Source organism: Musa acuminata, chromosome BXJ1-1, assembly GCF_036884655.1.
Source record: "Musa acuminata AAA Group cultivar baxijiao chromosome BXJ1-1, Cavendish_Baxijiao_AAA, whole genome shotgun sequence".
Classification (NCBI taxonomy): Eukaryota; Viridiplantae; Streptophyta; class Magnoliopsida; order Zingiberales; family Musaceae; genus Musa; species Musa acuminata.
The window spans coordinates 10,922,501-10,943,412 of NC_088327.1; the positions used below are offsets into that span (position 1 = coordinate 10,922,501).

The following is a 20,912-nucleotide window of genomic DNA, read 5'->3' on the forward strand; positions in this document are numbered from 1 at the left end:
CTTACGTTAATTATCATATAGAAATGGATAGATTATATTATGTTATGATCTTACTTCAATCTTTATTTTTTTTATCTAAAGTATTACTTATGTGTGGCGCTTTGAATAAAAATGAAATTAATACAACATCAAAATTGACACATGAGCTTAAGTTTCTCATTTGTTTTCTTGATATACTCTTAAATGTTCATTACACCATTGATATACTCATTAATATTTTTACACCCTTCATATGCTTCTAAATATTTTTACGCTATTGATATGCACCTAAATACTTCATACGCCATTGATATATGCACATAAATGTTTCATACGTCATTAATATATTTTAAAATACTTTTTACGCCATTGATATGCTCCTAACTACTCTTTACTTCATTATTATAAATAAAGTATATTTTTAATAAAATAACATTTATGATTTTATATCTAATGAAATAATATCTATGAATTCATGTATCTGTGCCTTGCACCTTGATATTAAAATCATATGAACCGTCATCTCTAACCATTGATATGTTAGTCACTTACTGAGATTTGTAACTCACATTATTATTATATAAATTTTTTAAGTTAGTTTATCACTTATTGAAATGCTTGAATTGGGTTGAGATAGTACAAAGCTAGAAGATTTTGGGTAAATATTTATAGGTTGATATATTGTTATTGTATAAATACATTTTACATGTAATGAAATATTAACGATAAATCTGAATTGATATATTTTCTAAAAATTTAGAAGACCTCTCATGTTTAGAGTTTTAGAATATTAAGTTTAGTTTTATGACGATATGAACTTGTGATAAATAGTTGGTCTTGTGATTATATAAATTAAATTTTTAAGTGGTGGTTGATGATTTTTTTTTAGTATATGTGAATAATGTTAGAATGTTCTTTTTAGATTCTGTATTTGAATTGTTGATGAATTATAATATTTTTAATTTAAAATAAACTTATACCTCTTGAATACACTAATTGGGGAGTGTGAGATCTCTCCCCTTCTTTCCAATCACTCGACCTTTTCTAATCCTCCTTCTTCTCCTCTCTCCTTTTTCACTATCGTTTGCCCTTTCTTTCCATGATAGGTGGATAATGGGTAATGACAAATGTAATGATGGCGACGATGAAAGAGGAGGATGATAGTTTGAGGTTTTTACGAATTAAAAATATTATTTAAGAAAAATAAAAAATAAGGATCTTGTACCCTCCATTCGTTGGATTTGCGAGGCCCTCCTTCATTCACGTCGAGTTCAAAAACGTATACTGTAGTACATAACAATATCAAAGAAATAGTCGTATTTGAATTATTTGGTAGATTTTTATTTAAACGGGAGGAAAGAAACCTCAACTTTTGGGTTCATGCGACCAGCCAAAGCGGACCGGCCCAGACCGAGGCGAGTTAGGAACCCTAATGCCGTGCGAGTTGGAATCCCAGTTATAAAAGGGGATCAAAGAGGGGTCAAACGGAGAATCGAAAGAGAGCATTCACCCTCATCCAAAGAGGTGAAAAACGGAAAGAAGGGGTTTCTTTTGGGTTGTGTAACCCCGCCCCAAATCCCAATCCAATCTCCCTCGTTCCCTCGCGTGGAAGGGAAGAGCCTCCTGTTTCCTTTCGATAGATCTCTCTCATCGCTCCTCTTGGCGGCCCCGGCTAGAAGCAGAGGCGGAGGCGGCGGCAGCGATGGCAGCGGAGACCGCGAGGTCGGGGGCGTCGGCGGACTCCTACATAGGGAGCTTGATAAGTTTAACCTCCAAGAGTGAGATCAGATACGAGGGCATCCTCTACAGCATCAACACCGAGGAATCCAGCATAGGCTTGAGCAACGGTAGATCCCCAATTCCATGCTACTTTTGCTTCCTGGTCCTCTTTCTTCTCGCGCTCCTCTAGGGTGTTCCTCACGGGTAGTTGGTCCCCGAAAAATTGTTTTTCGGTTGATTTATCTGGATGCTAGGGTTTCATGGTTGGAGGGCCTTCTATCGGAGAAGATTTTGCTCATCTGGGGCATGGAGTGGAATTTTTTTTCCTCTTCCCCTTTGGTTTTAGGTTTATAATTTTCGTTTCTAGGTTGCTCTACGTCTTCTCCTAGTTTTGATGCGGAAAGTGTGGTTATTGCAGCAGTGTTCATTACTTGTTAACAAGAAGCTTGCATTTTCTTTGAATTTATCCATTTTGTCTAACCACTGCCCTGTTGCTTATTGTATTTTCCAAGTTCACACTTTCACATCCATTTTATATCAAGCTAGGGTACGTCAAAAGATTTTTAACAGTTTGTTACACTGGTTTGGAATCTCCGGATTCCCATGTAACCGAAGCGTACTAGTAACGGGAAAGAGGTTTCTAGTGTTAGAACTATGATGCTGCAACACATCAGCATAATTTGAATATTTGTTCATAATGAACGTTAGTGACTGTTCCATGAACAAGTCTCTGTTGCATCATGGTATAAAATACTTTCATATAGTACAAACACATCATGCAAGTGATTTTGCATATAAAATTTTCCTGCTTCGGTTGATTGAACTTTTCTCTTTTTTTTTTGTTGGTTAAAATTGTAAAGTCTGAAATATTTAAACCATTGCCACTGTTTTAGAAGAACGGCAGTTTGCCTTGCATCACTGATTCCCTTAGTCTTCATTGATGGTTGGGCAGTGATTGTGAATTATTTGAGAGTTGTTTCTTTCTTTATATTTCTTAATTATTGGAAGCTTAAATTAGAAATCTGTTGGACTGATATTCCCTTTTACAATGCTTTGTCATGTAGATGTTTACGTTGTTACCTCATCAGGTTTCTCACCCAACTAACTAGAAATGGGCAAGAAAAAAGAATTTAGATGGATTGTTGATGAACCCACTAATCCAATAACTTGGATAAAATGAGTGTACAGTTGCAATTTCTAAAACGTGTAAGCTCAACTGGTGGAACCTATCTGCCAGAGGAAATTTTATTTCATGGATGAAAGATCCATCATAACAATGGAAGACCTGACCTCACTCTCTCCTCTCTCTCTCTCTCTCTCTCTCTCTCTCTCTCTCTCTACATATATATATATATATATATATATATATATATATATATATATATATATATATATATATATATATATATACTATCATGCTCACACCCCTAATTTTAATGTGGGATTAATATAAATGTTAGTCTCCCCACCAAAGGCTTGACTTCCTTGTCAAGCCCAATTATATAGTTGGGAATGTGAGGCTCATAGTCCAGTAGTGGCTCCATGCTATAATTTGCCTCTACACCATCCATGAGAAGCTTCCTAATAAGATCTACTCACTGTACATGCCAAGGTCTGCAATATCGAATGATATCGCCCGTTTCGGGCGGGGTACGTATCGGTCCATCAGTAAATCGGTACACGGATCGCTTGCTATCGAGCAATACCGTCAATTGAGGCGTTACCGATAACGATGATTGAGGTAGAAGAAAGAAGAGGGAGAAGGGGAAAGAAAGAAATAGGGAAAAAAGGGAGAACCTGGAGATCGCCGCTCTCCTCGACTGTCGACGACTTCTCATCCGCAAGTAGGAGGAGAGGCATCGGCGTCGCGGGGCGGAGAGAGGCGACGGTTCTTTTTTTTTCTCTTCTTCTTCTCTTCTCGAGCGGCGACGTCACAAATTTTTTTTTTATCTGCGATGTCTCCTCAGCGATGCCGCCCGAGTGTTTTACCAAAATATACCACTCGGTATATAGTACAGTACTGTACCGAATAAGTCTCGAAATTTCGGTATAGTACGAAATTTCAATCCTTGGTACATGCATAGTATAGAGCTATTGATTCAAGAACTGTACCTTTGATTTTGCTTGATCAAGGTTGAGTTCCTTTTCAATAGTGCTCTTTAGAAAATGAGATCTTACGTATTTGAAATTCTGTCAAATTGAAAATCAGAAGTTCTTATTAGAGTAGAAATTATAGCAGAAGACAAATAATAAGCTAAAACCATTTTGGAAGTTTCTTTTTTTGTATATTTAACATAAATTCTTCTGTTTTATCATAGTAATCTTGATCAAATTTTGATGTTCACTTAGTAAAATTGTGTACCATACCTACTCTATAATCTCCTGAGATGAAGGGTAGCAACAGTAAGATTTGCACAGAAAATGAATTGACAAAAAAGATCAGCAGCTTTAATTTATGGCAATGATGGTGTGATTGTGATAAATCGATGTATGTAAGATCATCCTTCCATTGTTTCCCAGTGCTGGATTATTGGAGTATGACAATCTCTTATGCTATTGGTGGTATTAACTGTTTAATGGTTCATTGTCCTTTCTGTACCTGTAGTATTTTTTTTTTCACTATTATGTATATTTTGAAGAGGAGGTAATTTGACAGTATTGTCCTGTTTCGCATTATAATAGCTCTGTGATATCATGCCCATGTGTCCTTTTCCCCCAGAATTTCAGGAAAAAGTCATTATTCATTCAAATGCTTTTAGTTATATCTCTTCATTGGTTTTTATACATGAATAATTTGGTAGTGTTTGTTTCCTTTAATTTCTTTTAAATGATTGCAGTACGCTCATTTGGAACTGAAGGGCGAAAGAAGGATGGACCACAAATTCCTGCCAGTGACAAAATTTACGAGTATATACTCTTTCGAGGAAGTGACATCAAGGTACATGGGTAATCAAGCAGCATATTTTTTCCCCTCTGGAGGCAACATTGATTAATTCATAAGACAGTCTTGCAACAATTGTCTTAATGGTTATTCAGGGAACTAATTTTAATAAGCTAGCATGTGGGTCTTTATTTTTTCAGTTCCTGTGTTTTTTGGTTCAACCACATTGTACAGTCTACATCCTTTCAAGAACTGTGGTATTAAATAGTTATGCTATAATCTTGGTTGTTGTCCCTTTGTCCCTTTACCATCGTCACTGAATTACAAATCATGTCTGCTTTCATTGTTCAAGTTATGCTGGCTGTCATTCAAGTATGGGAATCGTATGATTGGATCTTCTATTTAGCTGTATAGTTGTCTATATTCTTTTTTTACCACTAGTTTATGGAGATATATGGAGCGCTAGCCTCATCAGGTGGAAATTGGTGCATGAAATTAAATGTTCATGAGGTAATTAAAGAGGCATAAGCTGCAATATTTGATGGAATGGATGGATAAAATTGTTTGTCCAGGTGTGTATATGATGATCGATACTACTAAGCATACAGTAGTAACTATCCAATTATTGACAGGATGGCTAGTTATTTGATTCATGCAATCATTGTTATTGGTACCTCAAGGATGGATGAGAGACTGTGTAACTCAGTTATTTTTTCATTATTGACATATCTTGGTATTTTTAAGGAAAGTATTAGACTGATTTTATGATCGCTGCAAATTCAACTGTTGTTCAGTGAGGTTTGTGGGTATCTATAGAATGTTTATCTTTTCAGATGCATGAGAGCATAAAAGAGTCGTACATAGTGGAAAGTGAAAGCAAGAAATCAGAATGATGGAAGAAGTACCTTGCATCAGATGAATTGCAAATATATATTGGGAAAACGAATTGAACTTTGTGTGAAGCTTGGACCTTTGTGTGTTCCAAGTAAAGGAACTATATATATGTATATGCTTGTTTACATACAGATTGTGTGTTAATATTATCAAAGAAATTGAGTTAGCATTGGATTTTGGGCTGCAGCTTGGAGTTGGATCACAGTGGAATTTAGTAATGTATTAAATATGATTCTTCAAGGTATTAGTAATAATAGTAGTCAAGGACCCGAGGATGTGATAATTTTCATTAGTATGATGCTGCATGATGGAATTCAAGATGCAAGATGCAAGATGCATGCAGCTATCAGTACCATGCATGTTAGATTCAGCTGCTTCTGAACAATTTTTTTCTCCCTTTGGCCCTTACCTATTATTTATTAAATTAATTTGTTAAGTGTGGGTTATATTTGCTTTTATTTGTGGTATGAATCATAGAAAATAAATTTGATTGAAATGAGAACAACCCCAAAGATCATCTCAACATTTATTGCAAGACACTGCTCAAATTTGTAATTTATTTCAAATTATGATTTTTTGGTATTGAATACTTTCTAGTTTTATGCTATTGGTTGTTATTTTTTGTATGTTGATCTTAAGCTCAAATGTAGGCTGTGTCCATTGTTTATGTTACTCTATGCCAATGTTTTGTCCTTGCATATAAAACATCGATATGTGAAATGTTCCATTAGATTCTGGTTTGATTTTCACATAATTGGTTGGCTTTTTCTACTTTTGTTAGTCATTAGAAATCAAGAATCACTAAAAAGTACATGATATGCTATCCTACTATTTACCTGCTCCACATCATTTGAACTATTATGGCCATTCTAAGTTTTCATAGTGTGAAGATCTTTATGTTTATTCTAGTTTTTATTTATTGAATGTTTCATTTCTTGAGATTAACATTATCATTTGTGTTGCTGCAGGATTTACAAGTTAAGTCCTCTCCACCAGCTCAGCCAACACCTGTAAACAATGATCCTGCTATAATTCAGGTAAAAAGTTGACTTTGGAGACCTGGAATAGTTGCCTGAGAGCTTGCTTATGGTTATGTTGAAATTTTTGGTAGACACATTATCCTCGTCCTGCTTCTACCTCTACAAGCATGCCTTTGGTTGGAAGTGGAAGTGTAGCAGATCTTAGTTCCCATACTGCTCAGTTGGGACTCCCAAGGTCAACATTTCAAGGAAGTTTGCCTCTTTATCAGCCTGGGGGAGGCTTGGGGACTTGGGGTTCTTCGCCCACCCCTCCAACTGCAAATGGCTCTGGGCTTGCGATGCCACCAATGTATTGGCAAGGTTATTATGCCCCATCTGGTGGGCTTCCTCATTTGCAGCAACCGTCATTGCTCCGGCCACCTCCAGGATTGCCTATGCCTCATTCCATGCAGCATCCTTTTCAATATCCTGCAATGAACCCATCTTTACCATCCGGATCCCAAACTTTGCCTGAGCTTCCTTTGTTTCCACATGCTAGTTCAAACACAACTCTAACTTCGAGTCCCTTGCCATCGGTGTTGGATCCATCTTCAACAAGCACATTATCTGTGGAAACATCATCAACTCTGTTGCCTAATAAATCTCCTGCAACAACTACTCCTGTATTAACCTTCAATGTTAGTCTACCTTTGGTGCCTCCCTTGACTTCTAATCTTGAGAAAACTGCAGCCATGCCTCACAGTACTCCTGTTGTTAGTAGCAAGCCTGGTGCAGTACCTGGTTCAACCTTGGCATATTTATCTGTTTCAGAGCCAGTACCCTCCTCTGTTGTTTCATCTAGTTCAAGCCAAGTAGAAAAACCAGTGGCTTTAGTTATGCCAGGTAAGTTATTGCAGACTGGCCCTTCTGTGCTTCCTTCATCCCAGCCTTTGCAGACAAGCCGGATGGATGCTGATTGTAAAGCACTTGAAGATAAGTCTAAGCCATTGCTCCCTGAACCATCACTTGCTGCAGCAACGGAAGCCAAGGAACCAATATTGCCATTGCCAAAATCAACCATTCAGAAGGTATGCTGATTATCTGCTAGTTACATAGGCTTAGGATGTGGAAACATGACATCCTTAAATCCATTCAGCAGTATTTCTTTAAGTGATGAATCAATGCCTCTATTGCCATCAGTTTATTGTTACCGAAACATAGGAAGCACTTCTTCCAAGTGCTCATTCATTTCCAATTTAGTTGTTCATAACAAAGAGCTTGCTCTGGTGAGGATTGCACTGATGTTTAATTGTTTAGGGATTTTTTGTGTTTTCATTTGTTAAGTTGGAAAACGTTCTAAAGATAGCTGCTTCCAGTCAGTTTGATTGTTCAGCTGCTGGATTTGTTTTATTTTCTATTCAGCTACCATAAATTTACTTTGCCAACACATTCTGTAGTTTCTCTTAATGCTAATATAGATATGCATTTGATGATAACATATACTTTATTCCAGCTAAATGGCGCTACTTCACACAATTATTATAGCCGAGGCCGTGGAAGAGGAAGAGGAAATGAGGTACTGAAGTTTTTCTTTCCTTTTTCTTTTCTATAGGAAGGCCATTCAGAAATAAGATAGCTGTATATATATCTTAGAGAACTTGGGTTTGTTATATTTGCATGATAAAAATGGCTCGTTGGCCTCACTTGTTCTATTTTATGACTATTATAGTAGTGGAAAATGTCAATTAACTTCTGTAGTCCTTTGTTGCTTTTGGAATAGTTTTTCTTTTTGCTATAAAATCAAACATTCCTTCAGCAATTTTTTTGACATTGATTAAATGCTTTAGATGAGTGTATTATTCTTAATAAGTGTTCAATTAAATGAATAACTGGAGTTTGGCTGTAACAACAATTTGAAGGAAAAACGATGTCCAGTTAATTATAACAAACTTTTTCAACTGGCACTTTATTTCCTTGCTCCATGTTTTACATTTAAATGCTCTAATTGTTAAATTTGATTTGCCTGGCACTTACCTACTACTGGCATATTGGTCCAGTGCCCCATTTCTTGGGAGATGAACTACTAATGTTGCATTCATTTAATTCTTGTTTACTGTCAGAATTGATTTTGTTGGATTCTCTTCCCTCTTATAATGTTGTTTTAGGAGAAGCACAGTATGATGTAAGTTTTAGTAATGCGACCCTTTCATGCTTTGTTGGAAACAGAGTTGAATTATTCTTTTCTTACAAGCAGCACGATAGGATCTAAGTTATAGAAACGCAACCCTTTCATACTATATTAGGAATGAAGTTATTCTTTTCGTGAGGAATGAGTGTTAAATTCCTTATAAATTAAACTTTAACAACTGTACACGTGGAACAAGTTTGGTATTTGATGTTCATCTGTTCTTCTAAAACAAATCATGTTCTTTAGGGGTTATTCTTTCTCGATAGAGTGGCGATGACTATGAACAATTTCTTTTGCATATATCTTGACTGAGTTACCTCATGCTATTCCATCACGTATGCACCTCTAGAATGCTCTCAATAATGTCTTACAACTTTGTAACATTAGTTATTTATTTAATTATTTGGATAAATCCATTAGATTTTCCAGGATGTCTTGTTGCCTGAAAAGGTTAATAGCAATTTCTAGTAAATTCTTCAATCATGCTCGGTGTAATATTTGACAGTAGTTGGTCTTGGTCAACATTTGAAGAATAAACTTATGACTACTAACAAGTGACAATCAACTAGGTCATTTTTTAAAGATTTAATATCCTGTTTTTAATCTCATTTTTCATTCCACTACGATAGTTCTTCCTATGTATTTTTTATGGCACCCTCATTAGCCCCACTGTGGAGGTGAAAGAGGGGTTATGCTGGTTTATAGGGATCGAGTTTATTACTACTAACTTTGACTTAAGCATTTTGTAGCCATGTGATTTTTATCCTTTTGACTTATTGGGTCGGTAGATCTTTCTACAACTGGTATCAAAGTAAGCTTAGTAATGCCCATGTGTGATGAGGGAACTCAATTAGAGAAGGGCACCTAGAGAATGGGAGAAGAGGCACATGGTGGTATGGGACCGTCACTGTGCTAGGTTATGGGCCTCATAAGTCACCTAGGATGATTCTTAGCTGTGTGTTGGATCTCGGGTATCTCAAGCCTTTAAGTAGGGTATGTGTATCACTTTGATGGAGATTGTGGTTGTATTAAGGCTAGACGAGACGACTACATTTTGGCTCAAGTATTAGGCCAATGGATTATGTAGGTTGGGTCATAACAAGATGAGTTTATTATCTAGGCTTAAACTTTTGTACATGTATTTTTTGTGTCTCCAAATTATTGGACCAAAGATATGTTGGTCAGATTGTGACAATTGATATCAAAACGAACCTAGTGATAAGCATTTGTGATAGATGGTCCTAACTTAGAAAGATTTACCTGTAAATGAGACAAAAGGTACATTATATCAGGTGACTGGACTAGATCTCACATGCCGCCTAGGGAATGATTTTGGACGTGTGTGGGGCCTCTTTATTTAATCCCACATTAGAAACGAGAGATGGACTGCGAATTGAAACTCTTTTCCAGAATGTTAGCATCTCGACAATCTTTTTTGGGTGGTTCTTTATTTAAAACATGAAAATGAGGCAGTGATTTAAAAAGCGCTAGGCGCCAAGGTCCAAAAACGCCCGAGGCGCTAGGCGCTCGCCCAAGAGAAGCGAGACGCTAAAATATAAAAATATAAAATATAATTAATAAATATAATTATTTAAAATTTTAAATAAAAATATAAAAATATATAATATAATTAATAAATATAATCACATTAACAGTATAAACTTGCTGACGGAGAAACGAGGAAGCAACGACGAGCGGCGGCAGCGGCAGCGGGAAAGGGAAAGGGAGCGGAAGGCGCGAGCAGCGGGAGGCCTTGAGGGAGGCGCGAGCAGCGGGAAGGCTCGTAGGAGGCGAGAGGGCTCGCGGGAGGCGCGAGCAGCGGGAGGGCTCGAGGGAGGCACAAGCAGCGGGAAGGCTCGCGGGAGGGCTCGCAGGAGACGCGAGCAGCGAGAGGGCTCGCGGGAAGGCTCGCAGGAGGCGGGAGCAGCAACAGCGAGCGACGAGATCGCGATCGGGATCGGGATCAGGATCGAGAGCGGCAGCGGCAACAGGTTAGGGTTGGGGTTGGGGTTATATCGGTTTAGTTGGTTCAATTGAACCAACTAACAATCGAACCAGGACCGAACCAGACCTAAAATTCTGGTTCGGTCGCCTTGGTTTACCCAGGCGCTCGCCCGAAGCGCCCAACGCCTGGGCTCGGGCGAGCGCCCAGGCGGCGCCTGTTTGAAGCGCGCCACCTGGGACATTAGCGAGGCGCTCGGGCCTCGCCTCGCCTCGCCCGAGCGCCTAGGCGAGCGCCCAAGCGCCTTTTGCAATCACTGAAATGAGGGCGTACTTCGCCCTGAGACATGATTCAAAAACTAATGAGTCTTTATTGCTTTCTTTTTTGTGTAATTCTGTGGTGCAAAATGTATTAAGCTTTTTATTGCCCATTGTTTTTCCTTGCCTTTTAGGCCATAACTACTAGAGGAAGGTTTAAATAAAGACATTTTGCCCATTGATTATGCAAACATTACCAGAGCTTATTCTGTCAGCAAAGCATGCTTGCGTATACTTTTGTGGATTTTACCAAATCAAATATTATTATTTGCATAATCATGCTTTTTCTCCCAGAAAAGGATCAATGCATTTTTAGCTTCCAAGGCTATTTCTTTGATCTTTGGTGTACCTTCTGTAAGTGCTTGTTCTCTGGTGATGCAGTACTCACGACCTGCGACTAAGTTCACTGAAGATTTTGATTTTATGGCAATGAATGAAAAGTTCAACAAAGATGAAGTCTGGGGTCATCTTGGAAAAAATAAAGCCCATGTTAAGGACAGGGATGGAGAACTACAAGAAGATGAAACTGATGATTATCTGGATGAAGATGATGAAGCACTAAAGCTTGAGATCAAGGTAGTCAAAGTCCATATTTTAGATTTTTATGCTGTTTGTCATGGTCGTCTGGTTTCATTTTGTTTGCCTGGAGTACTCGTGTACTATTCTTATCCACTTCACTGATTGGTTTGCTTTCTTTCCTTAAAGCCTGTTTATGTTAAGGATGATTTCTTCGATTCACTTTCTTGCGCTACCCTTGATCGGGGAACTCGGGGTGGGAGGACCAGATTTTCGGAGCAGTTGAAAATAGACACAGAGGTACATAGGGGTCTCTTCAGGGACCATGATGCTATCATCTGTGGAAGGTTTATGAATTTAGTTATACTTTTTTCTCTATGCAGACCTTTGGTGATTTTGCAAGGCATCGAGCAAGTCGAGGTGGTGGGCGTGGCCTTCGAGGAGGTGGGCGTGGGCGAGGGTCCTACTATGGAAGGGGCTATGGATACATTGGTAGGGGCCGTGGTTATGGTCACCCACATCGTGCTTCCTAAGCTAGAAGCTTCTAGAATTAATGCTGGTGCCAGCATGCTCCTCTTAGCTTAATCGGAGATGAAGAGACTGATCAATGGACAGATCCATGCTTGGAATATAATTGTAGTTGGAGTTTGCTTTCATGCTTTTGTCTATTGCTCCAAAAATAAGCAGAAGCGGCCACAAGATGTGCGGTTTCACTTAATAGTACTGAGAAAACATCTTTGATGTGGTTCTGATGCATCCGTTGCTATTGTAGTTTTGTGTCACGTGGCAAAACCATCTTTCTGCAAAGTTTATCATCAGTTTACTTGAGTGCTTTGCATCCTGTTTTGGCCTTATTGATCCTTTGTTGTGTTAAAAAGGATGTGGTGTCATCAAAATGGTTTCCTTTTTCTTGTGCTGTGTTCATTATGCTGCCACTTTAGTGCATCATGGAATAACATGTTTTTTAAGTATTGTTTACAAGAATTTTAGATATAATGTGCATGTTTCTTTAGTTCTACACCTGTTTTCATCTCAATTGACACCCCGAGTTCCAATTGGCTAGTGCTTTTGGGAGTTCTCGTTGATGGCTGTATTTTGATGTAGCTTTAACGAGTTTCTTTACTGAATTGATATTGATATTTGAATATAAAGACGCAATATGGGTCGAAAAAGTAAAGTTACACCTACAACGCGTTGGCAGCCGATGATGGCACACGAGTGCCACTGTAATCAAGGGGCCCATGTTAAGAAGTGTTCGTAACCAGTGCACTCGCCTTACTTTACTAGAACAACGTGATATCAATGATTGCCCGAGTACTGATGCATGGTTCTGGAAAAGCATGATGCGTCTCTCATGCCCTCTGAGGTGATGTGTGATAAGGGGTTTTTTGAGTTGTATATGGCGGAAGAGACTAACTCGGATTTAGGATTAATTCACAAAAGTACTGGTCAAAATAAAATGTCATCGATCGATTCACATGAAAGAACTTTTGGAGATGTATAATTATTCAACGCTATTTATTGCTGAAAGACGAACTGCAGCTTACCTATCACATGAGCGGAGCGGAAACTTGACACGTTACTACTGGCTCGATGGGATCATCTGCGGTAGTCTTCACATGCAAAAGTCTGCAGTCAAGAAAAATCCCCGAGTGTGTCATCGATACATAGATTTGATCCGAACAAGTTAGAATGAATGAAATAGCGGCTCTCTTTTTCCATATTATATTGCTCATCGCAAGTTTCCTCACATCGTCCATCCCATATACTAAATGCAACCGAGCACGATGGCCGAGTAATTATTATTATTTTTCTTTTTGCAAATAATTAGAGCGTTTTACACATAAATTTTATTTTAAGATTTATCACGAATGATATATCTGATTGGCTTCTTGAGACGAACAAATCACGTCAGGCTGGACTTGCCATCCAAAAATCTACCGCACCGAATCATTAAATGATAATATAGTCGAGTTAGATGGCCTTTCGCCGCTTGTCAAATCACGTGCCATGTCGTGACATGATGGGATCAGATGGCGGTGCTTCCCGTCGCGATGGGACGGTAGGTCCGTGCCGCCGAACTGCACCAAGATAATCTACCCAAATTTCCCTACCGTGTCGGTTTGTGGCTGAGATTCGAAAGCAGAAGTGGGTCCCCCGCATAACACAGAGCCCTCCTCTCCACATATTCTTCTTTTCTGTTCTGTTCCTAGGCAGGTTGGAGGCGCTGCCACGTTACATTTTCTCGATAACCCAATGGTCGCTCCCCACGTGGCAGCCCGCACGCCGTTTGATTTCGTCTGGCTTCTTCTCCCGAGTAATCTTATCTTACACGCGACGCCCTCCTAAAACTATAAATATCGACACAGCTATTGTCGTCATTATAATCTCGCCGACACACAAATCAAATGAGATGAATATAGAGGCTTCTTCAGCAACAGAACACTCTTTGTCTCTCGTCCAACCAAATGGTGTTTGTTCTACAGAACGAACATACGAGGGAGGGAATTCGCAATGAATTATGTGTAATTATCCACGAAAACAAGATCGCAACTCCCCTCCGCATGCAAAAGTTGCACTGGGCTCCTCAAAATATGACGTCGAGAACAAATGGTACAACTTCGAGGGGTGTTGGTGCATAAAATAACTCTTCGAGCAGGAAGTCGTCCTTGTTCTTCTGCTTCGAATCAGGTATTTATCTGAGGACAAAGAGAGGGAGGCTGCGAGGGGGGAGGGCTTGGCGACTGGGGAGGCGAGATGAGCGAGGGTTGAAGAGAGAGCACGGGCATTCAATGCCGCGATCGCCTCGGCCCCACCTCGATTCCACCATCGCTGAAGCCTTCGCATCTCCGTTGTCGACGCTGACGCCGCCTTTTTTATGGGGGGAGGAGCTCTCGTGGACGGCGTCCGTCGCTGGTTCCAACGCCGCTCGCATCGATCCTCCGCCGTTACCGCCTCCTCTTTCCTGACCGACGATCCTGCCTACGACGAGTCCTGCCAGGAGGAGGAGGAGGAGGAAGAGGGGGAGGAGGACCAGCTCCGGGTCGTCCAGGACTTAGACCTCATCGGCCTCCCGCGCATCAGGGTCCCCAAGCGCTTCAAAATGCCGCCGATCGAACAACCCTACAAGAAGGTCCCTTCCCGTTCAAAAATCTACGACTTTTATCGCGTTTCCAGTTGGCTCTGCTCTCTTGGACGATTCTTGCGTTGACATCGTCTTCATCGCTTGTTTTTTACTGCAAAATTTGCTTTTGGTCTTCCATATTTCTTGCGGTAGGTGAAGATGCAAGTTTATAATTACAGTTCCTCAAGAGATTTGGATCATGTAGGTAGTCCTGTTATTGCAAACGAAATCCATTCTCGAGATCCTCTGGAATTTAGGCGTGAGTTTTTTTTTTTTTTTTTTTTTTTTCTCTTGAAGCTCTTTTATTTTTCGTTTTATGAATTGGCTTCTCAGGTTTGATCAGGAGTTTGGTCTTTCCCCCGTAGATTTTACCAAAAAAGAAAAGAAAATAAAATCTTATCGAGGATCCAATCTTTCCTTTGTTGTTTCTGTCATTCCAAACATTTGAAGGGTCTGATACGGTATCCTCGTTTTTAAATCATTGCCTGGTGGGGAAGATCCAATTTGACTTTGTATTTGTTTGAACACAATTGGATTTACCCTATAATTGGTAATTCATGTTTCTGTCTAAAATTTCACCATTTGGAATATGAACCACCCAGAGCATGCTTGACACTGAATTCTTCACGGAGTATGGTGAAGCCAGCCAGTATCAGATTCAAGAGGTCATCGGCAAAGGAAGTTATGGGGTGGTCGCTGCTGCTGTTGACACCCACACTGGAGAGAGGGTTGCCATCAAGAAGATCAATGATGTCTTTGAGCATGTTTCTGATGCTACTCGCATCCTTAGAGAGATCAAGTTGCTCCGGTTTCTACGACATCCTGATGTTGTCGAAATAAAGCATATAATGCTTCCGCCTTCTCGGAGAGAGTTTAAAGATATTTATGTTGTTTTTGAGCTAATGGAATCTGACCTTCACCAAGTTATTAAGGCCAATGATGATCTCACTCCAGAACATTATCAGTTCTTCTTGTACCAGCTTCTTCGAGCTCTGAAATATATCCACACAGGTTTTGCTTATCTTTCTGTTGACTACACACAGGTCTCTCTTCATTTTAATAATACATCCGAGATGGACTGATCTATTTTGTTTGTTGCAGCAAATGTATTCCACCGTGATTTAAAGCCCAAGAACATACTTGCTAACGCGGACTGCAAATTGAAAATTTGCGACTTTGGGCTTGCTCGTGTGTCATTTAACGATGCTCCATCAGCTATTTTTTGGACTGTATGTATTCTTTCCAATGGTACAATACTAGTGATTTAGTCCTCAGTTGTTTGCTACTCTGGTTATTGATTTTGGTATTTTGGTATTTTGTTCACTTCAAACTATCTATGTGGTCATGCAGCCTTAAACTTTGTTGACTGTGGTTTTAGAATTTTGTTGACAATGATTTTTGCTCTTTTCAGGATTATGTGGCAACTAGATGGTATCGTGCCCCAGAACTGTGTGGGTCTTTTTTCTCGAAAGTAAGATTTTTCTGAACATACAACTGAACTGACATAGTTTTACCTAGTTGTTACCTTCTGTAATCTAACTATAAAATTTCTTTGTATGCATCTTATTATCAAAAGTTTCTTGTTACTATCACTATATGCTTGTAAGGCTGTATGAGAATATGATGATAAGTCTTTTTTGTTCTTACTATCAGAGTTGTTCTTGTTACTTTCTCGACATGTTGAGCACTCTTCTACCAAGAATTCTGTAATATACTTTCTCTAGACCATCTTCTGGTGTTTCTTCTGTATCTTTTATATATGATGATGATGTTATTATATCTATGATATAACATAACATAGTTCTTGCTGTCAGAGTAGCTACTTATGCTTAAGTACCTTATGCTACCTATGCTAATGTGCCTTAGTGTTACAGATTATTATTCTCACATTTAAAGAAAAGATTATCAAAAGTGTTACAACTTTCTATTCGTATCTTTGTTGATGACTGCCAGCAAACTCAAATTTTGGTTCTATGCATTACAAAATTGCATTCTCTGAAGATGATTCACCAGTAAACATTTGCCTTTTTGCAGTATACACCAGCAATTGATATTTGGAGCATAGGCTGTATATTTGCAGAAATGCTGACTCGGAAACCATTGTTTCCAGGGAAGAATGTGGTACATCAGTTGGATCTCATGACTGATCTACTTGGCACACCTTCTGCTGAGACCATTGCTAGAGTTTGCTCAATATCTCTGTCTCTTTATTTTGTTCTTTTCTGCCTTCTTAGTAATGCACTGTGATTTTTGTTAAGTACTTGATCAAATATTTCAAACTACTAAATTTTGATAAGAAATTGCTTACGCTGCTTTTTTCATATGATGTTATTTGCCATTTGTCCTGAGTCACATGTTTGGTTATGCTGCTCTGTAAAAATATGACCATGATTATCTTTTGACACTGATTGCTGAGGTATATATGGAATGAGGAAAGATGGAGAGTTCATCAAAAAGGGAAAGCACTGGTATTTGATAGTTCTGATACATCTAATGACCGTCTTGGAAGCCAGTGAATCAGTTATCTATTAGTTGATCTCTTAATATTGCCTGTGTAATTAGAGCATAAGGTCAATAAACTGTATCATATTCACTAAATGTTTTGCTGATGATGAATGAAAATAAATAGATGAAGTTCTGGATACAGAGAAGTGTATAATTATTGACCTATTTTGATGTTAGGTAAATTATTTATTAATCTATATTCACATGAGATTAGAACATTATATAAAGGCAGTGTTAAATCCTTTGATTAAAATTTTACAGGAAAAATATATCTTTTCATCTTTTCATTTTTTTAGCTATTTTCTTGGATGCAGGATATGGCTTAGAAAGAAATGATTATAGAACTGTTCCTCTAAGTAATTTTGGTTCGGCCATTTTCCTAAGTCATTTTATGTGTTTATGTGCAACAAGTTGTATAAGTTGTCTTGGGGCTGATGGGTTCCTTTTTTTCTCTCTTGTTACTGATATAGATTCGAAATGAAAAGGCAAGAAGATATCTTAGCAGCATGCGGAAGAAGACACCAGTGCCTTTGTCGCACAAGTTTCCAAGTGTAGATCCATTGGCACTACGTCTATTGGAGCGTCTACTAGCATTTGATCCAAAAGATAGGCCTACTGCAGAAGAAGTACGAAGTTCAACTTATTCCTCATCTTTCAACTATTAAAAATCCTCAAAATTCAGATATAACATGCAAGAAGCTGATTGTTTCATTTTTTATTTAGTCTGATATTGATGATGGCATGTTTTCAGTCCTTAACAGATCCACACTTTTGTGTTTTTTTCTGTTGAATCTGATGTTGACAATGGTATTTCAGGCTTTAGCAGATCCATATTTTCATGGTCTAGCGAATGTTGATCGTGAACCATCAACACAACCTATATCAAAACTTGAATTTGAGTTTGAAAGGAGGAAATTGACAAAAGATGATGTAAGAGAATTAATTTATAAAGAGGTACGTTACCATAGCTTAATAAATATTATATCATTTATTAATATAGTTGCCCCACGTTTAACTTGTAACCAGTTCCTTTTTGAGAAGCAAACAGATTCTGGAATATCATCCACAGATGCTGCAGGGATATCTTCGAGGTGGAGAACAGACTAGCTTCATGTACCCCAGGTGTGACTTCTATTAGCTTTCCACCGTCTGTAAGTATAATATAAAGCATGATTTAAGTAGAGTAGTTAACTAAGCATACTACCACCTGCAAATCTGTTAATTTTGCCCTGAAATGTAACTGAGATTCAGCCTAGGTGTTTCTGTTGTTGTTAATAACAATTCTGAATTATTTTGTATCCTGGCATGGGAAATAAAGTAGGGCTACAAATTTAAAGGTAGCACCTTTCCTTTTGTTGAGAGGAAGAGTTACAACTTGTAGACATGTAACTGTTAATTAAATGAGGAAAACAATTTGAAAATTTGGATACAGTTAAAAGCATTTAAGGTTTGCAGTCAAGTTTTAAACATCCATCAGTGGTTGTACAAGTCAACAGTGATTAGTATTTTGGCAATAGAAAACAGCAGAAGATGTTCAAAATATACAGAAATTCTGCCTACAAAATTTGGCATTTATTTGGTGGGTTAAATCTGTAGTTAGAGAACACAACAAAAATTAAGTAGTCATTAAGTGTCAGTAATCTGTTTGTTAATAGTGAAGGTTATGACACAGTGGTCCAAAAAATGTAGCGGAGGTATCAAGAATTGGACATACTTTTCTGGTGACTAAATTCTCAATATTTTTTGTTTAGTGGTAAGACCAAGTCATTTCCATTAACAATTGCTTCTTCATCTTTAAAATGGTATACCATGTTAATTTAATTTATTGCTTGATTCCTGATTTTTAGTTGATGTGTCATCTTAAAGCATTATTTTTGAGTTACCTAGAGTTTTCATTGTCTAATGAACAGTGGAGTTGATCGTTTTAAACGACAATTTGCACATCTTGAAGAGCACTATGGCAAGGGTGAAAGAAGTACCCCTCTCCAGCGACAACATGCATCATTGCCCAGGTAATGTTGAACCACAAACTACAAATCCTGACTTTCTGGTAAATGAGCTAATCCTGCTTTGTTTATATGTATATTGAGTAAATGTCACCCAGATTTGATTTACATGTCATTTTGTAAACATGTATTTTTTCACTTTTAACAGGGAGAGGGTTTGTGCAACAAAAGTTGAAATTGCTGGCCAAAATAAAGATTTTGAGAAGAGGACTGCAGAATCCGTTGCTAGAACCACCCTTCAAAGCCCTCCAAAGTTACAGCAAGAACCAGACCAGGCATCAGCAACAGAAAATGGTTTAAACAAGCCAGATAGCAGCACCCGTAGCTTACTGAAGAGTGCCAGTATTAGTGCATCAAAGTGTGTTGTTAAAGGAAAAGGGGATACTGAAGTAAGTGGAAAATTAAAAAGACTTGACGTTTTCTAATTCGTAATATTATGATGGATGGATGGATGGATATATATATATATATATATATATTCATTTTTCAGTTAATTAAAATATTCAGAAACTGACTGCTGATATGGTTATGGTTGTCGAGCCTTCTTATACTTTAATTACTGGGTTAGGCATGGATAACAGTTTTAATATCATGTTAACTGGCAAGTCATGAGTTTCTAAGCTAAGATTGCTGCACTTACATCTAACTGAATGGATCCGAAATAATTTTTTCTGCATATTAAATGCATTTAAAACAGATCACAGGTTGTTTTAGTTGACCAGGAAAAATTGTTGGGTAAGCATAATAAAACTAAGCTGATATGCTCAATGTAATTTACGGCAACTAATAACTCTTCCATTTTAATTAACATTGTACCTGAAAGTTCCCTGATACCATGAGTTTTGGGGTGCCTGGATTATTGAAGTTTCACATGATTGATTGACCTATTTCCTCCTATACTGACCTAGAATTGTTTGCTGATATATTTGGCATCTTCACTTTCACTGGGGAACATCAACTTGTTCAACATTTTCTTTTGCTCTAAGCAATTTCACTGAAATGCTATTGAGAACTGAGATGCTGATTTTTCTTTTGTTTGATGTTTCAGGAAGAACCAATGTCTGAGAACACAAATGAGGTGGTTGATGAGTTATCTCATAAGGTGGAGGAACTGTATGTTTAGTGCCACAAATGCTACGAATACTCGGTTGACTACAGTCATCTTAACTACATTGGTTTGCATACTATGTTCCAGCCTTGAGGAGTTTGACACACGAAAAGCTCAGGTTTTATTTAACGCCAGGCAATAGTTGCTATGTTGCCAACTTCACCTATTCTTTTCTAGGTTGTGACCCACAAATTAACATGGCTCTGTATTAGATATTTAATGTTCATTGGGGGATCGATCACCTGTCAGGTCCTGTTGATTTTTCCTGCTGCGAATGCTCTCCAGGGAGCTTCATGTTGAAGAGCCAATATCCTGTAATTGTATCATTGGTGCTAAAAGAAAAACTCGTCAGGCCACATTGTGGACAGGAAATTGGGATTATTTTGTCATTTACAAAATGTACTGTATGTTGCATGTCTTCTAGTCATTTATTACTTTTGATGATGACCCGATGCTGCTCGTGTCCTGTCACTTCTACATAAGTACTTGAAAGGGTACAATTCGTATGGGATGATTAACCTATTTCCTCTTTTGATTTTATAAACTAACTCATTTTCATCCTCGTTCGAGTAAATTGGATATGTGACTTATCCACCCGTTCTAACGTTATAAACCTAAAGCTTGCTATTAATAATTCTTATTTTGCTATCGACAAACCTCTTATTGTGGATTATTTTTTTATAAAAATAATAAATATATAATTTTATTATTTATAGCTCATTTATTTTCATGAAATATATAACCATGCTAATTATATATTAATCATTATAATTA

At 38.1% G+C, this 20,912-nt stretch overlaps 2 protein-coding genes across 2 annotated transcripts; both read left to right on the top strand.

Annotated features, from left to right (window-relative positions):
- The first annotated feature begins 1,459 nt into the window (after positions 1-1,459).
- On the top strand, positions 1,460-12,223 carry LOC135672894 (protein decapping 5-like). Its single transcript, XM_065181370.1, has 8 exons — positions 1,460-1,826; positions 4,536-4,636; positions 6,442-6,510; positions 6,585-7,520; positions 7,946-8,008; positions 11,261-11,455; positions 11,585-11,695; positions 11,779-12,223. The coding sequence occupies exons 1-8, from the start codon at positions 1,682-1,684 to the stop codon at positions 11,926-11,928; spliced, it is 1,770 nt and encodes a 589-aa protein (XP_065037442.1). The 5' UTR covers positions 1,460-1,681; the 3' UTR covers positions 11,929-12,223.
- A 1,561-nt stretch (positions 12,224-13,784) lies between these two features.
- LOC135672887 (mitogen-activated protein kinase 9-like) lies at positions 13,785-20,582 on the top strand. Its single transcript, XM_065181362.1, has 11 exons — positions 13,785-14,528; positions 15,122-15,530; positions 15,621-15,748; positions 15,931-15,990; positions 16,554-16,703; positions 17,495-17,650; positions 17,841-17,978; positions 18,073-18,146; positions 18,935-19,036; positions 19,179-19,419; positions 20,079-20,582. Exons 1-11 carry the CDS (start codon positions 14,274-14,276, stop codon positions 20,151-20,153), a joined length of 1,788 nt encoding a protein of 595 aa, XP_065037434.1. The 5' UTR covers positions 13,785-14,273; the 3' UTR covers positions 20,154-20,582.
- The last annotated feature ends 330 nt before the right edge of the window (positions 20,583-20,912 follow it).